We start from the raw sequence: 18576 nt of genomic DNA, 5'->3' as shown, positions 1-18576 counted from the left end.
CCCTTTGTCTTCCTTTCCTTTATTATCCACATTTCTTCCTCTTTATATCTTGATTTCCACCCCTTCCTCCTCTTTTCCTTCACTACCTACTTGTCTCCTTCTTACTGTATTCCCTACATCTTCCTGTCATTCCCAGTCTCCTTTCACTACTTACTTGTCTTCTTCCCTTCGTCTTTCTGTCTTTTCCTGCCACCTCCTTTCCTTCACTAGCCTCTTGTCTCCTTCCCAACTTTTCATCCTTGCCTCCTGTTTTCCATCACTGCATCCTCTTTCCCATCCCAACCTTCTTTATTTCCCTCTCTCGCTCTTAAAGCTGATCTTGTCAGCTTTAAGAGGAAAACAGATGCACGTTTTGGATGTAAAAACAGTTGTAAACAAAAGCTAAATTCAACAGAAGGCAAAATTACAAACTGTACTAAATAGTTAATTAAACCAAATGAGGCGGATGTGCTGTATGTGTGATTGTGACTTGTCTTTAAGGTCCGAGGTCAGTTCAGCTTCATGTACCATGTAATGGTACTCAAGCAGGTCAGTGAAATGTGAGAGCTGGACTCAGTCGTATAAGACCTGTCCTTGTGGTTTATCACGCAATCCTGTTTATCTCTCTCTCACACACACATACACACACAAAGACACACAGACTTTGTATCAGGTGGGTGTCACCTCTCCTCTTCCTCCCTTGGCTCCAGCAGCAGCACTTCACTAAGTGCTGGGGTTTTTTTTTTTTTTCCTCACAGCTTCTCCAGACAACTTCGCGCTCTGGTGGCCCCAAGTGGCAATGGGAGACAGCTCTTTTTTTTTTTTTTTTGAAGGTTTTTTGAAAGTTTGAAGGACTTCACTATCCAGAGACGATGTAGAGGTGTCAGTAAACTGCATGATGACAGTGGTGGAGATTTTGAGAAACGCTTTTGTAGGATTGTTGTAGAGAGATTTCACTTCTTGTTGTAGTTGATTCCCACCCTCCTTATGCACCTGAATTACATCTCTTCAGTCTTATAGGCAGCTGGTCTGTGCTTCAACATGTATTTTTCTTTAACACACTGACACACACAATCAGTCTTTAACAAAATCAGATGATCCTGTTGGTCTATTTTCTCTGTCTGGTTGCAAAATCACTGAAAGAGCTCTTTGTGCAGGTGACACAGGAGCACAGTGAGTAAAGAAAAACAGCACACAAGTCACACCGAGTGAGAAAGAAAAGCTCGGCTGTGATGCAATCTATTTCATCTGAGCGGTGCCAAGGGAGGAGAGATTCAGCATTGTTGGTGGGTAAGCCCTCACCTCAGTAATGGCCAGCATCTAAAAATAGCAGCATTGAGATGGAGATGTGTATCAGAGAGAGGTGGGGCGATGGTGCCGGAGCGGTTGCTGTGGTTTAGTTAAGACTCCAGAGGTTGAGACAGCGAGCAGGGTTTGAGCTAGACAGGAGTGGTGCGTCCAGGATCACCACTCAGTTTAATAAACTGCCGGACGTAAAGCACTACAGCTGAGGGTTTGTGGGAAATAAAATGGTTAGAGGCAACGAGGATACTGGTGTTGTTAACAGAGGTGTGTTTCCAGGTTAGGCCATAAATGGACATTATTCTGATCTGCAGTGTCCTGTTTAATATGTGAAGTGTTGGATTAAATAAACAATAATTTACATTAAGGCTGACTGATGAATATTTGTTTATCCAATAAACTGTTGAATATTTTTACATGAAGGGTTTATGTTCTGCAATTATACAAATCCCCTTGATGTTTTTTAGCAGTTGAAGCACCACTGTGGTCTAGATCAACATGTGTTTTTGTCAACTATTTGATGGATTGTCACACTAGAGGATGAACTGTACTGATTTTGGTGATCCACTGATTTTTTTTTTATCTAGTGCCAATGATCAGGTCAGCATTTTTGGTTTTGAGTGACAACTATTGGGTGGATTGCCATGACATTTAGTGCACATGTTCACGCCCCCCTCTGGATGGATTGTAATCATTTTAGGTCCTCACACTTCCACTCTAATGCCATCATCAGGTCAACATTTTAGTTTGCCAGATACTTTGGTTTGTGACCAAATACCTACAATACTTGTGCTAATTTATGTACAGTGCTGGTTAGCAAACATTAGCATGCTAACATGCTGAACTAGAGTATGGTAAACATTAAACGTGCCTGTTAGCATTGTCATTTTGAACACACTGATGTTAGCATTTAGTTTCAACCGCCACTGTGCTAAAGTTTGTGTCATTCACCCGCACAGTGGATCAGGGTACAAGTCATTTTGTGAATAGGACTGACAATCTCTTATGTGACTTTACATGAACAATACATGATGTCCAGGTGTGAAAATAATAATAGAACAATCCTTTTGAACCAGTTTTGAACCACTGTATCCACGCAAGGAAAAATCTTTGTTAGACTTCCACACAAAGTGTCAAAAGACTTGCAAATGCTACAGCTTTTCTTTGAGGATCAGATGCATTGACGTCTGATGGTACAGTTGTATTCAATATAGCAGTAACATAATTGAACAGTCAAACAAATAAATAAGATGTGAAAAAATATAATATAAACAGTTTAAAAAGTCAATAACTGTCAAAATAGTCATTAGGAAGAGTTGATTTTCGGTTGACCAACAGAAAATAAATCTGAAACTATTTTAACAATCCATTAATCGGTTGAGCCAAACATTTGCTGTTTCCAGCTTCTCAAATGTAAAGATTTGCTGCTTTTCTTTGTCTTTTATGGTAAACTGAATATCTTTGGGTTGGACAGAAGAAGCAAACTGAAGATGTAACCATGACCTCTGGGAAATTATACTATATGATATTATCTTCTGACATTTTAAAGACAAAACTATCAATCAATCAATTAAAAACATAATCAGAAGATAACCCGATAATAAAAATAATCACTGGTTGCAGCCGTACCTCAAAACCAAACATATAGATGCTGTCATACATCCAGCCCTGCTCTTGTACTATATATGTTTCAGATGAGCCAAATCTGCATATAGAGCACAAAGTTTAAGCTCTAAATTAAAAGTAACTCCCACACCATAGAAGAAGAGTCTGATAACGAGGCCTTGTGGGGGAAATGGAGAGAGATATGAACGACTGTAATATGGAAACTGTAATATGAGTCGGATTAGATATAGAAGGGGGGGGGGGGGGGGTTAAAGAAGCGAGGGTCGGTTTCTTCACTGAGTTGTCAAATCTTTCTACACCATTTCGTGACTTTTGTCTGACGGAGATGAACTTCAGAAGGCGAGCGTGTCCCGGTGACCATACAGCTCTCTGGACTAATGAAGGCTGAAACAGGAGGAGTGTTAATCGGTGTTGTGTGTTGTGGTTTATCAGGGTCAGTCATATGAAACGACAGTGACCGGAGCTTCAGAACGGACCCAACATCATGCGATTCAATTCACCTCCTCCTACGAGGCAACAAGCGTAGAGGAGGGAGAGGAGGAGGAGGGAGTGAACATCACCTGTAAGAAAACTGGGACACACGTTTAAAAAGGAGCATTAGTGTCGAAACTAAGGAGAAACGGGCAACATCAGACGAAGGAAACTCTGGAAAACGAAAACATAAAAGTTTAACTTTTTTTTTTGGTGCAATTTGAACATTTGTCAAACTAAGTGATTCAATATCAAGAATCTCTCTTTTTTTCTTTTGTGCAATTTTTGGAGTAAAGATTTTAAAGCCTCTCCTAATTTTTTGTCTTATAAAAAACCCAGTTTTTTGGGGGTGTTTTGACTGTTTTGTGTCTTGTGAAAGCTTCACATTTACCTGGTTTTTAGAGCATCTGGTGCTTCTCGTCTTGTCAAAGTTTAGAAGATGAATTCATGCAAGGCAGAGTGTCAAAAGGAGATCACCAAACTGCTGCGCTGCTTCTTTGGCTTCGTCACTGGGACGCTAGTTCAAGGTATCGCTGTTTGTCCTCTCTGCTCCTTTAAGCAAAAACTAACAGCTGTCATTCATTGAAATCATAGTTTGTTATGTTTGTGTTCATTAAGTTAAAGGAGATTTTTCTGAGTGTTGCTGAAGTAAACTTTCATTGGATTTTGTCCAAGCAGTGGCACCTTTTCCATATTAAGACTACTATTTATTTTTATTTATTACTGTTCTGCTCATCTTTTTACCAGTCTGTCCTTCTTGAGTTAGTCTGTGTGTTCTTCCGTTTATCATTGATTAGATGTAAGTCTATCCTCTGTCCTCTTCCTGTGTCCTTCCATCCAATGAACTTCATCAAGCCACCAGCTGAATCAGCACTCAGTATCCCTCTCTTCTTCTGCATTTTTTCTCCTCATCCCCACTCATTTGTCTCTCCTCCCTCTTGTTGTCTTGATCATCAGAACCACTCTGTGTGTTACCTCTTGGTGTTTGAACTGCCCCAGATTTTCCTAAAGTTTGTAGAGACAGGTGAGGACACCTCGGGGTGCAGTGCAGAAGTGACAAGGACTCGATGATGAATGTTCTCTGCAGAGATAAAATGGCCCTCTTTTTTTTTCTCCTGCTTTGTTTAGCCTCTCTTCATTGTACCCTCCTCCTTTTGAGTTTGAATCCTCATAATATAGATGTGCTCAGGTAGAGGTTCAAATCTCTACTGATCCATTACCTCAACCTAATTCTGCCTTCGGGGGAGAGACAGAGAGATATTGGAGTGTTAGATAAAGAGAAATGAAAGGAATAAATGAACAACCAGGGCAGAGAGAGAGGAGAAAAACTTAAGCTTTGATTAAGAAGTCCCTGTTTTAATTACACAGCTCAGGCTGCCTTTGATCCTGCCTGGCCGAGGTGGTTTTATGAAAAAGGGGATTATCTCACATGGAAGTGAGACTGCATTTGGTCTTAATTGGAACAAGCAGTTGAAGGGGCGAGGCAGAGATAGCCAAAGAGGGAAAAGCCTGAAAGAGCAGCCATCTTTCCCCTGATGACCAGTGTTATATATTTCTGCAGTTCTTGTAGAAAGTTTTTGTGAAGGAGCCATACGGCATATTTAAATGTCCGGGGTGTTGTTTACTGAGTTTGGTGAGGGCAGTTCATGTCAACACATGGCGCAATGTGAAGAAAAGTTTTCATCTTCAGTCCCTGGAGCAGGTTGTTAGGGAAGATGTGAGCATAAAAAAGACACAGATGGTATAATGAGCTCTCCTCTGGCGATGTGTTCAGACTCCTGGAGGCTCAGTGTTTGATCAGCTTGCTCCAAACACGAACACATTGTGAAAGATATGCTGATTTTTCACTTGTGTGCATGAATACTCAGCCTTGTTTTTCAGAGAGAAAAACAGGCAGGCTTCTTGTCATATGGAATTTCTCTTTGGCTTGTTTTATCCTTGTATCGGTTGTTCCTAATCAATCATTTCCCTGTGTAACGCAGGAACTGATGATGAGACAAACCACACAGCATGCTCTCATTGGTTTGCAGCTGAGTAAGCTTATATGTGATCTTGGAATAGTCCAAAAAAAAATTGATCCATTCTCTCATGTTTCATTTCCTTCCCTCTCCTCTGTGTAAGTGAATGAATGTGAGCTGCTGCTCTGCTCTGCTGTGCGTTGATCAGTGTCCAGCGTCCTCTAGTGGACAGAGGAGATATTACATGTGTGTCTATGTACAAGAATATTGTGTATTGGCATTTGTCTGCAACGGTCAGGGATGTGAATCCAAACTTTTTGGAGGTTTTACGGCTTTACCTCATCATGAAGACAATTCATTTGTTACAAAAACCAATCAAATCAAAGATCTAATATTGATCTGGTGGGTGGAGATCCTACAGACTGTACTGGTTTATTGTGTGTGAATTAAGCAATCATGTCAAAGCCAGCTGAAAATACCTTTCCATTTTATTTACAAAAACATGCTTTTTTGGTGATATGCACTCAAGCTGAAAGGAATAATGCATTATTTGATCAATAGAAAGTTAATCTGCAACTGTATCAATAATTAAATAATCATTTGAGTCATTTTCCATGAAAAAATGTCAAACATTTGCTTGTTCCAGCTTCTCAAATTGGAGTATTTCTTTTTTCTAACATTTTATGGACAAAATAATTAATCAGCAGATTAATCAATATAAAATTATTTTAAAAAATCAAGAGTTGCTGCCCTAATATGCATTCTAGACTTAAAAACCCCCCAATGAAAGCAGCTTATAACTGTCTCTTTAGCGCTGCTTGTTTGCACTGTTTGCTGCAGCTATTTAAATGATACATTATGGAGAAAGTAGGTCCCTAACAAAACTAAATCGTCAGTAATGACCATACACTGCTATAATCAACACAAAATAATATGGCAACTGTTGTGGATTTTACATTGCTTTTATGTTTGTGAGAATTGATTGTTGTTCTAAAGTCTGTGATTAATGTTTTCATTCAAACCAAGTTTCCTGCAGAGTTCGTCCCAGTTCATCATCACAGATTCTGTCATTTTTTATATCGCTGATAGGAAACTGAGAAACACTCAGACACTTCACCAGAACTTCATTAAAGTATCCCATCCAGGAATAAATGCTCTGTTTACATCATATGGATTAACTGTAAATGCAAGTTGTGGACTGGTAAAAAGAGAACAACTATCTATAAGTGGTAATTACAAACAGGATATGTGGGCAAAGGAAGCCAGGATCCATTATCTTCCATTCACCAAGAACTGAAGCAGCTTCCACATGAGCAATAAACCCAGCAGAAAACTAGTGGTCACAATCAAAGGCAAGATATATTTATAATTGAGCCATCTTCAAGAAAGCAAGAAATATTTATTGCAGTTTCTTTAAAGCTTTAATCAATATTTTTTTATGATAACGATATATCAATTGGCGGTGTGTAATGTCAGCGGCGTCACTGTAGTGATGAACCCACAGAGTTATCAGCTCCACTTGACTTTATGGAGCTTTATATTGATTTTCAGCTCATTGTTTAGCTGCTTGGCTGCAACTTTACTGTTTTGGTTCTAAAACTCATTAATTAACACATATGTAATTTTTAAAATCTGTACAAAAACCGAGCTTTAGAGGTGCTAGTCAGTAGGTTTTGTTACCTTCAGATCGAAGCAGGCTAGCTGTTTCCCCCGTTTCCAGTCTTTATGCTAAGCTAGGCTAACTGGCTGCTGGCAGTAGCTTCAAATTTAACTGACACATGAGAGTGGTATTGATCTTCACATCTAAAGTCCTCCAAATTAGTTTTTCCATGCACTCCAGAATGACTGGCACCCCTATCGGCAATAATCAGCAGGACAACATAATTTGTCTGTGCTTTCCAAAACTGTTACAAATGACTTTTAAAAAATGTTTTTTTATGGTGTGACAACGCTGTAGTTAAAGTCTTGTCAGGTTTAGGCATGGCTACCATAATAACCATGGGGTTAACGTTAGGAGACGACCATAGTTACAGTTTTTGAAAAATTGCCCTGACAACCTGCAGTTGGAAACAGGAAACAAACAGCTGTCTCCTGTGGCAAAGTCTGTTGAGTTAATGCCTCCCACCACCCCTCCTCCCCTGAATGAGGAACTTTGTCAACATGTATAAACATCATCTGAAATGCGCCACTGCATCTGTCACTCAAACGTAACTATATGTCCTTTATGGGCGACTGACATTATGATCTTTCGTGACATTTTTCTTGAGAGGAAAGTCCCTCTCATCAATGTTGTGATGAGATGAGCATCAGTGTGCATCTCAGTTGCATCAACTCTTTCAAGTGGGTCCTCGTTTTGTTTGTATTATGCCTGCGCACAAGGACGCACGTGCTCCCACACTGACAATACTTTCCTGCCAACAGTTGCTTGTGTTTTTATAAGCACACAGGAGGAATTTGTATAAGAGAGAGTCTATCTAAGAGAGACAGTACAGGAGTTATAGTCATGTTTCTGTGGGGAGAGGGATCAGACGAGAGGAAGAGAGTGAGACAGACCAAAAAAAAAAAAAAAAAAAGAAATGTGGAGGTGTGCGATATGTGTGATGTGAAAGGTCAGAAGCTCTGCAGTGCTGTTTGATCCTTCGCCCTTTTTTATCTCTCTCACCGTGACGTGGTGACACAAACTCAAACAGATTTTCAAATGTGCACACACACACACACACACACACTCAGCTGAAGCCTTTTCCACACTGTCAGTCAGTTGCTTTTGTTAGTACATGAGGTTCAGACTTTCAAACTTTGCTCGTTTGCCTTCTTTCAGACTGAGATTTCTAGAACAACTTATCAAACTTTGCATCTCAGCGATTTTAAGTCTATTAACATCAATCCTGAGTGTCCACATTTACTATTTTAAAGTTCGGATCCTCTTCGTCTTGTATGACTGTCGGAGCAGCTTGTTAGGAGCCTTGTTGTTGTAGTTCAGCTGCATTATGGGAGCTGTAATGGCTGCTCTCTCTGTGGAGGCCCGGAGGCGTCTGTCTCGGCCCAGCTGCCTCTCTCACTGCGGCCACAGTGCAGCTAGGTACCATCGCTCAGGTAGGAACTCGTATGATTTCACCTTTGACTTCATTTCTTTGTCTTTATCCACTCTTCTGTCAAATCATTTACTCTCACTTTGTCACTGATGTTGTCACTCTTTCTTCCTGTAATTAAAGTTGTAATCCATAAGATTCTTGTTTTCATGAAGTTTGGTGAGATGAGGACAGTGCTGTGGTGTGTTTGCACTTCATATCCCAGTCAAAGAGTCAAAGAGTGTGTTTAATTCTTTGAAATATTTTCCTCGTAGTTGATTTGAGTCATTGATGCTCTTTTCTGAGTCAGTTCGGAGGTGATACTGTAGCTACTGTTTCTCCCACTTACTGCTTACATTAAACACAGCATTTCTTGAAATCCCAAGAAGGTTTTTTTCCAGACAATACCAGTAGTATCACATTTACTAAATACTACACTGTAGTACAATTCTGATGCACTATTCAATTTCATGTGACTTTATACTTCTACTCCACTACATTTAAATTATTGTACTTTTTGCACCACTTCATTTTTTGACAGCTATAGTTATTAGTTACTTTTCAAATTCAGATTTAACACTAAACTATTTCACAGTTAATAATTAGCTCCACCTCAGCCAGCTGCAACATTAAAAAGCTGCTTACATCATGAAATACGTCAGTATGATGTATAATAATATAACACTGAGAGGGGTCATTCTGACTCCTAATGAGTATGTCAACTACTGGAATATGTTTACATTGTTGTATTGCTCCTTTTACTTAAGTATAAGTTCAAACTATAGTAGCACGTTTTCACTTGTCCCAATATTCAGTAATACCCTTGTTCTTCAATTAACTTACAAATCCAACGAAGGGCAGAGAACCAAGTTAAACTTCAAGTTCAAGTCAAGTTTAATGTTGTCTCGACTCTACACAGCAAAGGTAAACAGTAAGATTAAGTTCAATTTCTCTCAAAAGACCCACAAATATACGTTTGGATTAAGAATAAACATGACACATCAATATAACAAGTTATAACAAAAGAAAAGACACATATCAATAGAATAAGAACCATCAATAATGGATAAATGTAAAAGTTCAAAAGTACAGGCTACATGTGGAATTAATAAATATAATAAAAATATAAATAAGTAGCTAAGTATGGATGTGACAGCGTTCCCTTGGTTGAAATAAGAGCAGTAGTGGGGTCTAAGGGGTGGGGTGGGGACCAGGTTGAGACGAATGGGTGGCGGCAGCTGTGAGTTCAGCAATCTGACAGCCTGGGGGAAAAAGCTGTTGCACAGCCTGGTAGTCTGTGCACAGATACTTCTGAACCTCCTGCCGGATGATAGAGGGATAAAAAGCAAGTGTGAGGGTTGGGAGGGGTCTCCCACAATGCCGGAGGCCTTCTGAACAGAGCGTGAGTGAAAAATGTTCTGCATGGAGGAGAGAGAGACACCAATGATTTTCTCACCTGCCTGCATGACTCTGATCCAATCTGGTTTTGACAGTTTGTTAACGTCCATATCCAATCAGGTATTCAGTTTGCATCCACATGGTAAATCCCACTGAGCTTCTCTCAGAAAGGGAACAATTGGAAACATCCAACCTGTCCTCATTCTTTCAATGATTTGCATTGTTCGGCATTGTTCTACATTGTTATACGGTCAAAAACCTTTTCTGCTCCAGTCTTAAGTTCTTAAAAGCACCGTAGGTTATCTCACTAACTGCACATGCATCAAATAAATTATTCCACAAACAATAAACATAAGTATCATAATGTAATCTTATGATATGCACATAACAAAAAAAACTAAACTCTGATATTTATAGTCAAATTTGGCTCTCACAATAGCATCTGAATACTTTTATATACTACTTTCATGCCTATAAGATACCAGATATAAAGTTTTTATATCAGCCAGCTTTTATGAACTGGTTGTATGTTGTAATCACTTGTAATAAAGAGCTGCATTTAAATATGTGACGATATTAGAAAGTTTCAGAAAGTTAAAGCTGGATTTAAAAAGATGATTTTACAAATGCCTCCACATTCGAGAGGTTAAAGTATTGTTTCTCTGTGACTGCAGTGAAGACTTAGATGATATCTGCTGATGTGTCTGACTGAGAGGAAACAGTCTCGGTCCTCTCTCACTATTTACTGACTGTTGTGTCAGCAGGCAGAGCCAAGCCTACCTTTTAAAAACCTGTTAGTGTCCTAATGGCCTGCCAAGAGGAACCGACACACACAACAGACCACAGGAACTCACTACACTGGCATCCACAAATGCACGTAAATACACCTTCAACACACACATTCATCCCTCTAAAACAACACAAAATACTCAGAATACCTACATACATGGTGTACGGTGTCACTCTGCTTCAGAAAGTGGTGACTGAAATGTAAATTTGACCTTCAGGGTGATTTATCTGCTTTAAACATGCAGTAAACACCACAGACTCTTACTTATGGAGTAATAGTAACAGTGAAAATAGATATTGTGATTTCAGAATTGTATATTTTTATGGTTAAGTGCAAGAAGCAGCAAGAGAAAAAAAAAAGAAGGGGGAAGCTCACCAACACCATCTCACCACAAAGATATTGATCTCTCTCACTCTGGCCTCCCATCTGTGTCTCCTATCTCCAACCAAGTCAATGCATTAACACACACACACATCTCTGTTCCCCATCTTATCTTGATGCATTAAGTGCAGAATCATCACTTATCCTCCCCAGACTTGCTAAACAAACACACACTCACAACCGCATTTATACACACTCGTGCTTTTCTATGTTGTTTAAGACAAACTGTTGCACATATGTCGGGAATCATTGCGATCGCGAGACATTAACGATATCATGATACATTCATAATACTTTCGATTCTTCGTCGCTCCACTTAATTCAGTGAGAAAAAGAAAAATAGATGAAAGAAGGAGGTTTGAGGAGGAGGTGGGGGTGTTTCTGCTATTTGATCTCTCTGTGTGCATACTGGTCTGGCACACAGAGATCACACAACCCCCCTCCTCCTCCTCTTTGGGTAATTTGACTTCACCCCTTACCCGCAAACTGTAGCGACTGAGGAAGATGAAGAAGAAGGCGAAGAGGAAGAGGTGGATATGGTGGAGAAAAAAGGGACAATTTGGAGAAAGAAAGAGGAAGCCGAGCAGAGGAGAGGTGGGGGGTGAGGGGCGTGGGGGGGGGAGTCTGCGGTTGGCCAAAGTTATGGAATGACAGAGGAGATGGAGGGAGGAGGCGGTGGGGCTCGGGGCGCAAAAGCGAATCAGACGCACAGATGGAGAGAAAGGAGGAGTGCAGCAGAGGGGGGAGAGACCACAGGACCAACAGGATGGGAGGAAGGTTTAAGGTGAACGGGGCACTTTGGTTTTAAACCTCAGCTGGAGAGTGAGTGCTTGCTAAGTGAGTCGACGGGAGGAGGGGGAAAAGTTGCAAGCAAAGGCAGCAACAGATACGTTGAGGGGAGGTGAAGATAGGGGGGAGAGATGGGAAACTATGTGCGGAGGAGGTAGTCACCAGAGGAGGAGGTTTCAGCTCCTCTCAGTTTCTCAGGATTTTCCTCCCGGGACACTGCTGCTGCTGCTGCTGCTCTAAGAGTCTTCTCTCCAGGGTCATACTCTTCCATATCTGGACCTGGATTTGGACAAACGGAAAAAAGTGGACTGAATCAGACGGGACAGCTGCGCAGGGTCTAAATTGAGTCCATGCTGAGAGGTGTTTGGTGGATCTAAGGATTATTGCAAGAGAAACACAGCAGGAGAAAGCAGAAAGTGTCCCACAAGTAAAAACCTGATCAATTATTTGGATTATTTGGACAGCACAGCCTTATTCTACACAGTTTTTATATTACATATGAAATACTGCTGATTGTATCTTGCTGTGCATATCTGTTTCAAAACATTATATCCTTCTGAGTATTGTGAGTAGATGACGCTCATACTGGAAGGTCAGATTGTTCTCAGCACGCAGATAAAGTATATTTACAGTATGTTTTTGTTCCAGAGCTGAGGTCTCAGAAATGACTCATGTGGTTTGCGCTTATAATGGGATAATTTATTTATAATTGCTAATGTTGTTTTGCCATTTTATGGCATGGAAGATGAGAGGACTCGAGTATTTCACGCTCTGTTCTCTGATGTTCTGTATTTCAATAAGTCGGTTGTACGCACCCGGACTTTCTCCCACCTAATGAAAAGATCTGGGACCAAAGAAATGGACACCATAGCTGCACCGAGTGTTTTGCTTCTTCTTGAAGACATCTTTATCTAAACCCACAATGTGATTTATTAGTGTGTACTATGACGTGAGGACCGATAATAGCTGTTTGGATTAAGAGGGTGAGTAGTAATCTGTCCGAGCTCCTCAGAGTGCGTGCAGGACGAAAGTCTGGAAAGTGACTCTAAACGTCTCCTTTAATGCACTGTAATAAATGGTTCGTGACACAACCCCCGTTTTCCCTCATGGGTCTAGAGAGGGAGGCTTTCCATATATGTCGGCTTCCACATATTTTCCACTTCAGCATCAGTGTTGACATTAAAGCGGCCTTCATCCAGCTGGCAGGCCTGGTTCTCATGCTGTCTCAGTGGCCTGAGCCTGGATACAAACCCACGCGGTCTTCCACCAACCAGCCTGATTCGTGTCACCTCCTGACGCACCTCTTGTGAGAACACTTGTTGTTGACGTAACTGGGGTCGGCCAAGGCTTCCTTTCATCTCTACCCAGGGCCAGGCCTTGGCGTGCAGGCTTGGCCCTGAGTGCCCCCCCCCCACCTCCCCAACCCCCACTCGTCCAGAAACTATGGGGATCCAAGGCATGGAGCTGTTTGCCATCGGCGTGGTCATCATCCTCTTCATGGCAGTTCTCAAGCAGTTTGGCATCCTGGAGCCGATGTCTTCGTTTGAAGGTAAGCGCGACCTCGGACCCCTCTCCTGGCTAACAGGTACCTGCGGTTTGGAAGCTGTACGTCTGACGCACTACTTCACAACTACAAGTGTTTATCCGTTAAACTGTAGTGTTATTAGTCACAACAAAAACAGTTGTTCCAAATTGTTAGAAAAAAAGTTCACATATCGTCATTGTATCTCCAAATTAGGTTAATTTTTCAGTTTAAGTGAAAGATTAAGTGTTCTTTGCTTCTTAAACTAAATAAACCGTTTCTAAATCCACGGGATTATCTCAAGAATACAAAGCTGAGTTTTTTGACTTTAAAAAGCTCTCCAGTTCAAGTCTAAATTTGTTTTTGGATGTACCCTGCTGGTAGGAGGGACGTGTCCACTAATAAACAGAGCTGGAGAGATTCTATCAGTGGTTTATGCAACTGTTCTCTAGTACTTGTTTCCAAAACAAAGAACCAGAAGAACAGTACCACATTAAATGAGGGAAGGTATCTACTTCAGTTCTACACTTCCAATAATAATTTTCATCCATGAGTTCTTTGAAGTTTTACTGATGTTTAATATACAGTACTTGTGTCTAATTTTGTCATAAACTGTTCAGATGGCTTTATCCACCTGTTTTTTTCCATATATCTCCTATATTTGAATTAAAATAAGATAGATTTAACTACCCAACAGTTTATTAAGTACTTCAAATTGAATCCAACTCCACCAGATACAACTATAAACATCGGTGTGTTGCTTACGTCTTACATGTTCATGCATTATTCAGTTTATTTCTCAAGGACAGTTATCACTAAATGTTAATAAACATTATTGTGTGAAGCTTGGCAGCCTAAAGTCAAGAAACAAGTTTAAAACAATAATCATGACGGTCAATTACAGTAAAAGCAGAACACAGACATGGTCAGAAATAAAATCAGAGCAAAAACAAACAGTTACAGAACAGCTTCGCAAAAACAGACATAAGCAAAGACAGACATTAGTAATAAAAGTACTAATCCAATAGTATAATATTTATAAACATTTAAACATTCCAACAGGGCCATTCTGCTGTTGAATGCGTAGTTTTACTTTCGGTACGCAAGTAAATTTTTCTGATTATACTTAATATAGTACTAATATTGTGCTATTGATACTTTTAAAGGATCTGAAGACTTCTTCCATCATTGGGATCGAGTCATTATTTTGCCCACAACACCTTTTAAAGTAAACTCTATTCATGACACTTTCTAGATCCGACATCACAAAAAGTTTCGCAGTGAAAGACAAATAAAAGAAGATATAAAATATAGACACTATGAAAGAATCAAAAGTCCTGAGGTGTTGACAAGATGACCAAGTCCCTGGTTCGAGTCTGTCTATGGACTTTTGTTCTGTCTCTTCATTAACTGTCATCCTGTGCAACAAAATGTCCCGTGATGTATGTATATCTGAACGACATTAGAGTGAAAAAAGGTTAATGGGATGTTTATTTTGCCTACTCAGGGATATACCATAAAACCTTGATGGGTCAATAGACTGTGTACATTTGGGACTGTAAAAGAGACATCAGATACTGCTCTTTGAATGATGCAGTTCCCTTTGATTAGAGTTTTGGGCTGAAGGCCAGCCAGTTAGAGTGCCCTGCAGTCAGCGTGCCAAGACAATTACAGCAGGAAGGCTCCAGCCGGCACATTAGTGCTTCTCATATGGCTCGGCATTATAAGTAATTAATTCAACAAAAACACCAGTAATGTCCTTTCATTATTTATCACTCCTCTCAATCTCTTCAATCTTCAGTTCCTCCTGTAGCGCTCCCTCCTCCTCCTCCTCTTCCTCCTCCTCCTCCTCCTCCTCCCACTGTGGTGATCCAGAGAGGCCGGGCCCACACCCCGGTTTAGCATTACTTCACATCAATTATACATGCAGTATCGAACAGGCTTTCTTTGAGGCTGCCTAAATATGGAGCCTGGAGTACATCTCCAGGACCCTGAAGGACACTGGCCATCTCTCAGTAGCCTCCAAAATTCTCATCATGTGTCTTCATCTTTTATTCCTGCCACTTCATCATGTCGTCATCTCCCAGCAGGACTAATTTACTGACTGCGGTGTCATTTTCTCATCTGCTTTTGCATCTCCTCGTCATCCTCACCTCACCGTGTTTAATCACTGGGCAGCAGATGTTGTGAGTTGAAGGTATCTTTCGCATCAAATGTCAACGTGCGGGGAAATATGACTTTTCAGAAAAGTTGAGATGTTGCACTCTAGGATATAAATAGTCCCCAAATAGCAGCCCAGCTATAAATACTAGCTTTCTAATGTTCACCATTGTTACTGAGAATCTCTCAGTTGTGCTGACGCAGCTCCGTGGTCATTCATGAGTCATTTTGTGGTGTTTCCTGTCTGTTATTGTTGCTGCTCTTTTATAGTTTGTTAGTCTGTAAACTTTGACTTGTCATTACAAATACCTTACACATCTGTAGGGCTTTGAAACAACATTTTAAACTATGATATAGTTATATTTGACAAAAAATATAGTTTAAGTGTTAAATTGATATTAAAAATGTGAAATTTTGTGATGTGATGTTTATTTTTTTTAATATTGAGAACATTTTACACAGGTTGGGTTGGTGGCTAGAGTCAAAAAATCTTCGATAGATGAGATTCTACTCATGAAAATGAGACTCTAAAATCTTGGCTATGGCCTGAAGCACCGTTATTTACACTTTAGAAGTAAATTAGCGGTCTCATATTGCTTTAAAATGCCACATGTCAAAGAAGTGATCAGTGGTCTAGTGTTCTCTGTAACTGCAACATCTCGGGTTTAAATCCAGCTCAGAGCCTCTGTTGCATGTCATCCCCCTCTTTCTCTCCTTCTTTTTACTTAATACTGTTTCAAAAATGCCAAAAAATAACCTTTAACATCCTTTTTGACATGACTTTTGACACCAGTTTCCTGCAGTACATTAGAAGTCTTTTATCAATCAACAAACCAATAAGGTTTGTTTGTTGCATTATTTATATCATCAGCACTCAAGAAAAGGTTTGTTTTCGTGTTCGTCTGCATGTCTGTGACGCTGACTGACCAGATATAAAACAAACCCTTTGGCCTTTGATTGTTGTTTCTGTCTGGTCCTCCACTCTGATGTCGATTTTGGGTTCAGTCCAGCTCGGTCCTATTTTGGGATGACATCAATGCCAGAGAAGCGGCCTTGTCTTTGGAGCAATTTGAGCCCCATTCTGAGGCTTTCTGATACCAATATCTGGTATTTTTACTCCACATTTGAGTCTCGTGCAAGATATTTTAATGGCGAGTAACATCAATATACTGTAGAGAGATGGGAAGGAAATGAGTAGTTTTGTGTGTGTTCGTCTCTTTATTTGTGTGCTCTTTTCCATGTTTGCCGGATGGTTTTTAGATCATTGAACAGATGACGTCATCACATATCCTGGTTTGTGTAAAACTTTATATGTACAATAATAGTATTTTGTGTGTGTTACTGAAAGAGTTAGTATAATGTGTAAGACCAAGAAAAGCAACAAATTCTCACATTTGAGAACTTGGAATCATCCACTTTTTGGCATTTTTACTTAACAATTGACTTTAACGATTTATCAGTTATCAGAATAGCTAATTGAGTAATCGTTGCAGCTCTAAATAGATTATTTATATTGTGTGTTTAAGGGGGAAAAAATCCATTTGGTCTGTCAGAATAATAGAAACATCGACCCGTCTGTTCATTTCCTAAAATTAGAAAAGTAGCAATTAAAAAAACTTTTTTCTGTTTAAGATCTGAAAACCTAAGACTGCACCTTAAAACCACCAGATTCATTCTCCTTTAATTTGACATATTTCATGTATTGGATGAGCAGGTAATTAATCTGTCATGAGACACCATGTCTATGGAGCCAAAACCTTAAAGGACAGTTCAAACTTAAAATCTCCTCCCGTACACCATGATTAATGCACCAAACATTTTTCATCCATGAGTTTTGATTTTGAAGCTCACACTGGTCTGCACCTCACCTCAACAATACTCACATGCCCACATGTACATGGAAAGAGTTTCTGGTTACTGTAATCTGATTTTTTAATTTGGTTTCTGTCCATACTGGCCATCCAGAGATCCCTTCCTAAAGCAACTGATAAGTGATGAGGGATGATTACCCTTCACAATGATGAGGGGTGATGTTTCAGCAGTCTGAGTTAGTCATATCAAGTGGAGATCTTACGAAGTTACAGTTGTTTTTTTTTGCAAAATTCCCTCTTTTTGTTTCCCCAGACTTTCCTTGCTGAGCTGTAGTGGAGGGAAAGTAACACAAAGAAGAAATATTACACTAAAAGCACAGAAACTTTAAAAGATACGCACTAGATTTGGATAAGTTTGAATGCTGAAGCCTCATATTTCCTGAAATATGAAATGCATTTTTACACAAGACTATGGCTGTCAGTTGTGTCCCCATCACTTACATCTGAATCACATTAGGAAGGGATCTCACGGTCAAAACAGACAGGTGGAAAAATAGCAATTAATAACTGTATATGGAGACCTGAGTATTGTCTTAAGACTAACAAGAAATATTGTGAACATCTGTCTTAAATCAATATTCAAGTGCGCAATTGAACATTGAAATACTTTTTTCTTGCCATAATCATTCCTTTATGGCCATGGGGGAAAGAAATCCACAGTCCTCTTGTACAAAAATGTATTTAAAAGTTTATCTGAAGCTAATATATAGCTTCAGCCGTCCAAATGAGTCAAATCAAGTAGATATCTTCCAACGTTACAGTCAATTTAATGTCAAAGTCCCTCTTTTTGTTACTGTTCTTCCACCACAGCTCAACAGGGAAACACTGTCTGAGGAAATGATATGACTAACTCAGACTGCTGAAGCCTCATATAAGCTTCAAATAAACTTTTAAATACATTTTTGCACAAAATGACTGTGTGGACACACTGTAAATGGATTTTGTCCCCCATCATTTACATTGAAAGCACATTTGAAGGGGATCTTTTCATAGCCAATATGAACAGAGGGAATGATTACAGCAAGGAAAACCTCTTTCAGTGCTCATATGGGCTCCTGACTGATGTTTTAAGACAGACTTGAAAAACTGTGACCCTGTCCTTAAAGTGACCTTCCCATATTATCCATTTCATTGTCATGTGTTGAGGGAAAACATCTCTGCTCCTGTCATCTCTTTAGTCTCCACTAGAGGGAAGCAGCGATCACTCCAAAATGTTTCTGAGACAACGAGATGAGTTTTGAACAAGTGTCACAGGGCCTGA

General features: G+C 39.9%; 1 protein-coding gene across 5 annotated transcripts in view; it reads left to right on the top strand.

Moving 5' to 3' along the window:
* The window catches only part of LOC121903225 (calsenilin-like), a 47688-nt gene that overhangs the window by 18146 nt on the left and 10966 nt on the right, over positions 1-18576 (top strand). For 2 of the 5 annotated variants that reach the window (XM_042420052.1, XM_042420054.1), the window contains one exon: positions 5117-5119. The exons of 2 other annotated variants lie outside the window; for them this stretch is intronic. In XM_042420052.1, coding sequence (XP_042275986.1) covers positions 5117-5119 — 3 coding nt within the window. Of the gene's footprint in view, positions 1-5116; positions 5120-12466; positions 13312-18576 lie in introns of those variants that run through there. One more of the 5 variants, XM_042420056.1, reaches the window with a different exon arrangement.

Source organism: Thunnus maccoyii, chromosome 9, assembly GCF_910596095.1.
Source record: "Thunnus maccoyii chromosome 9, fThuMac1.1, whole genome shotgun sequence".
NCBI lineage: Eukaryota > Metazoa > Chordata > Actinopteri > Scombriformes > Scombridae > Thunnus > Thunnus maccoyii.
This window is presented reverse-complemented; position numbering and strand designations above follow the sequence as displayed.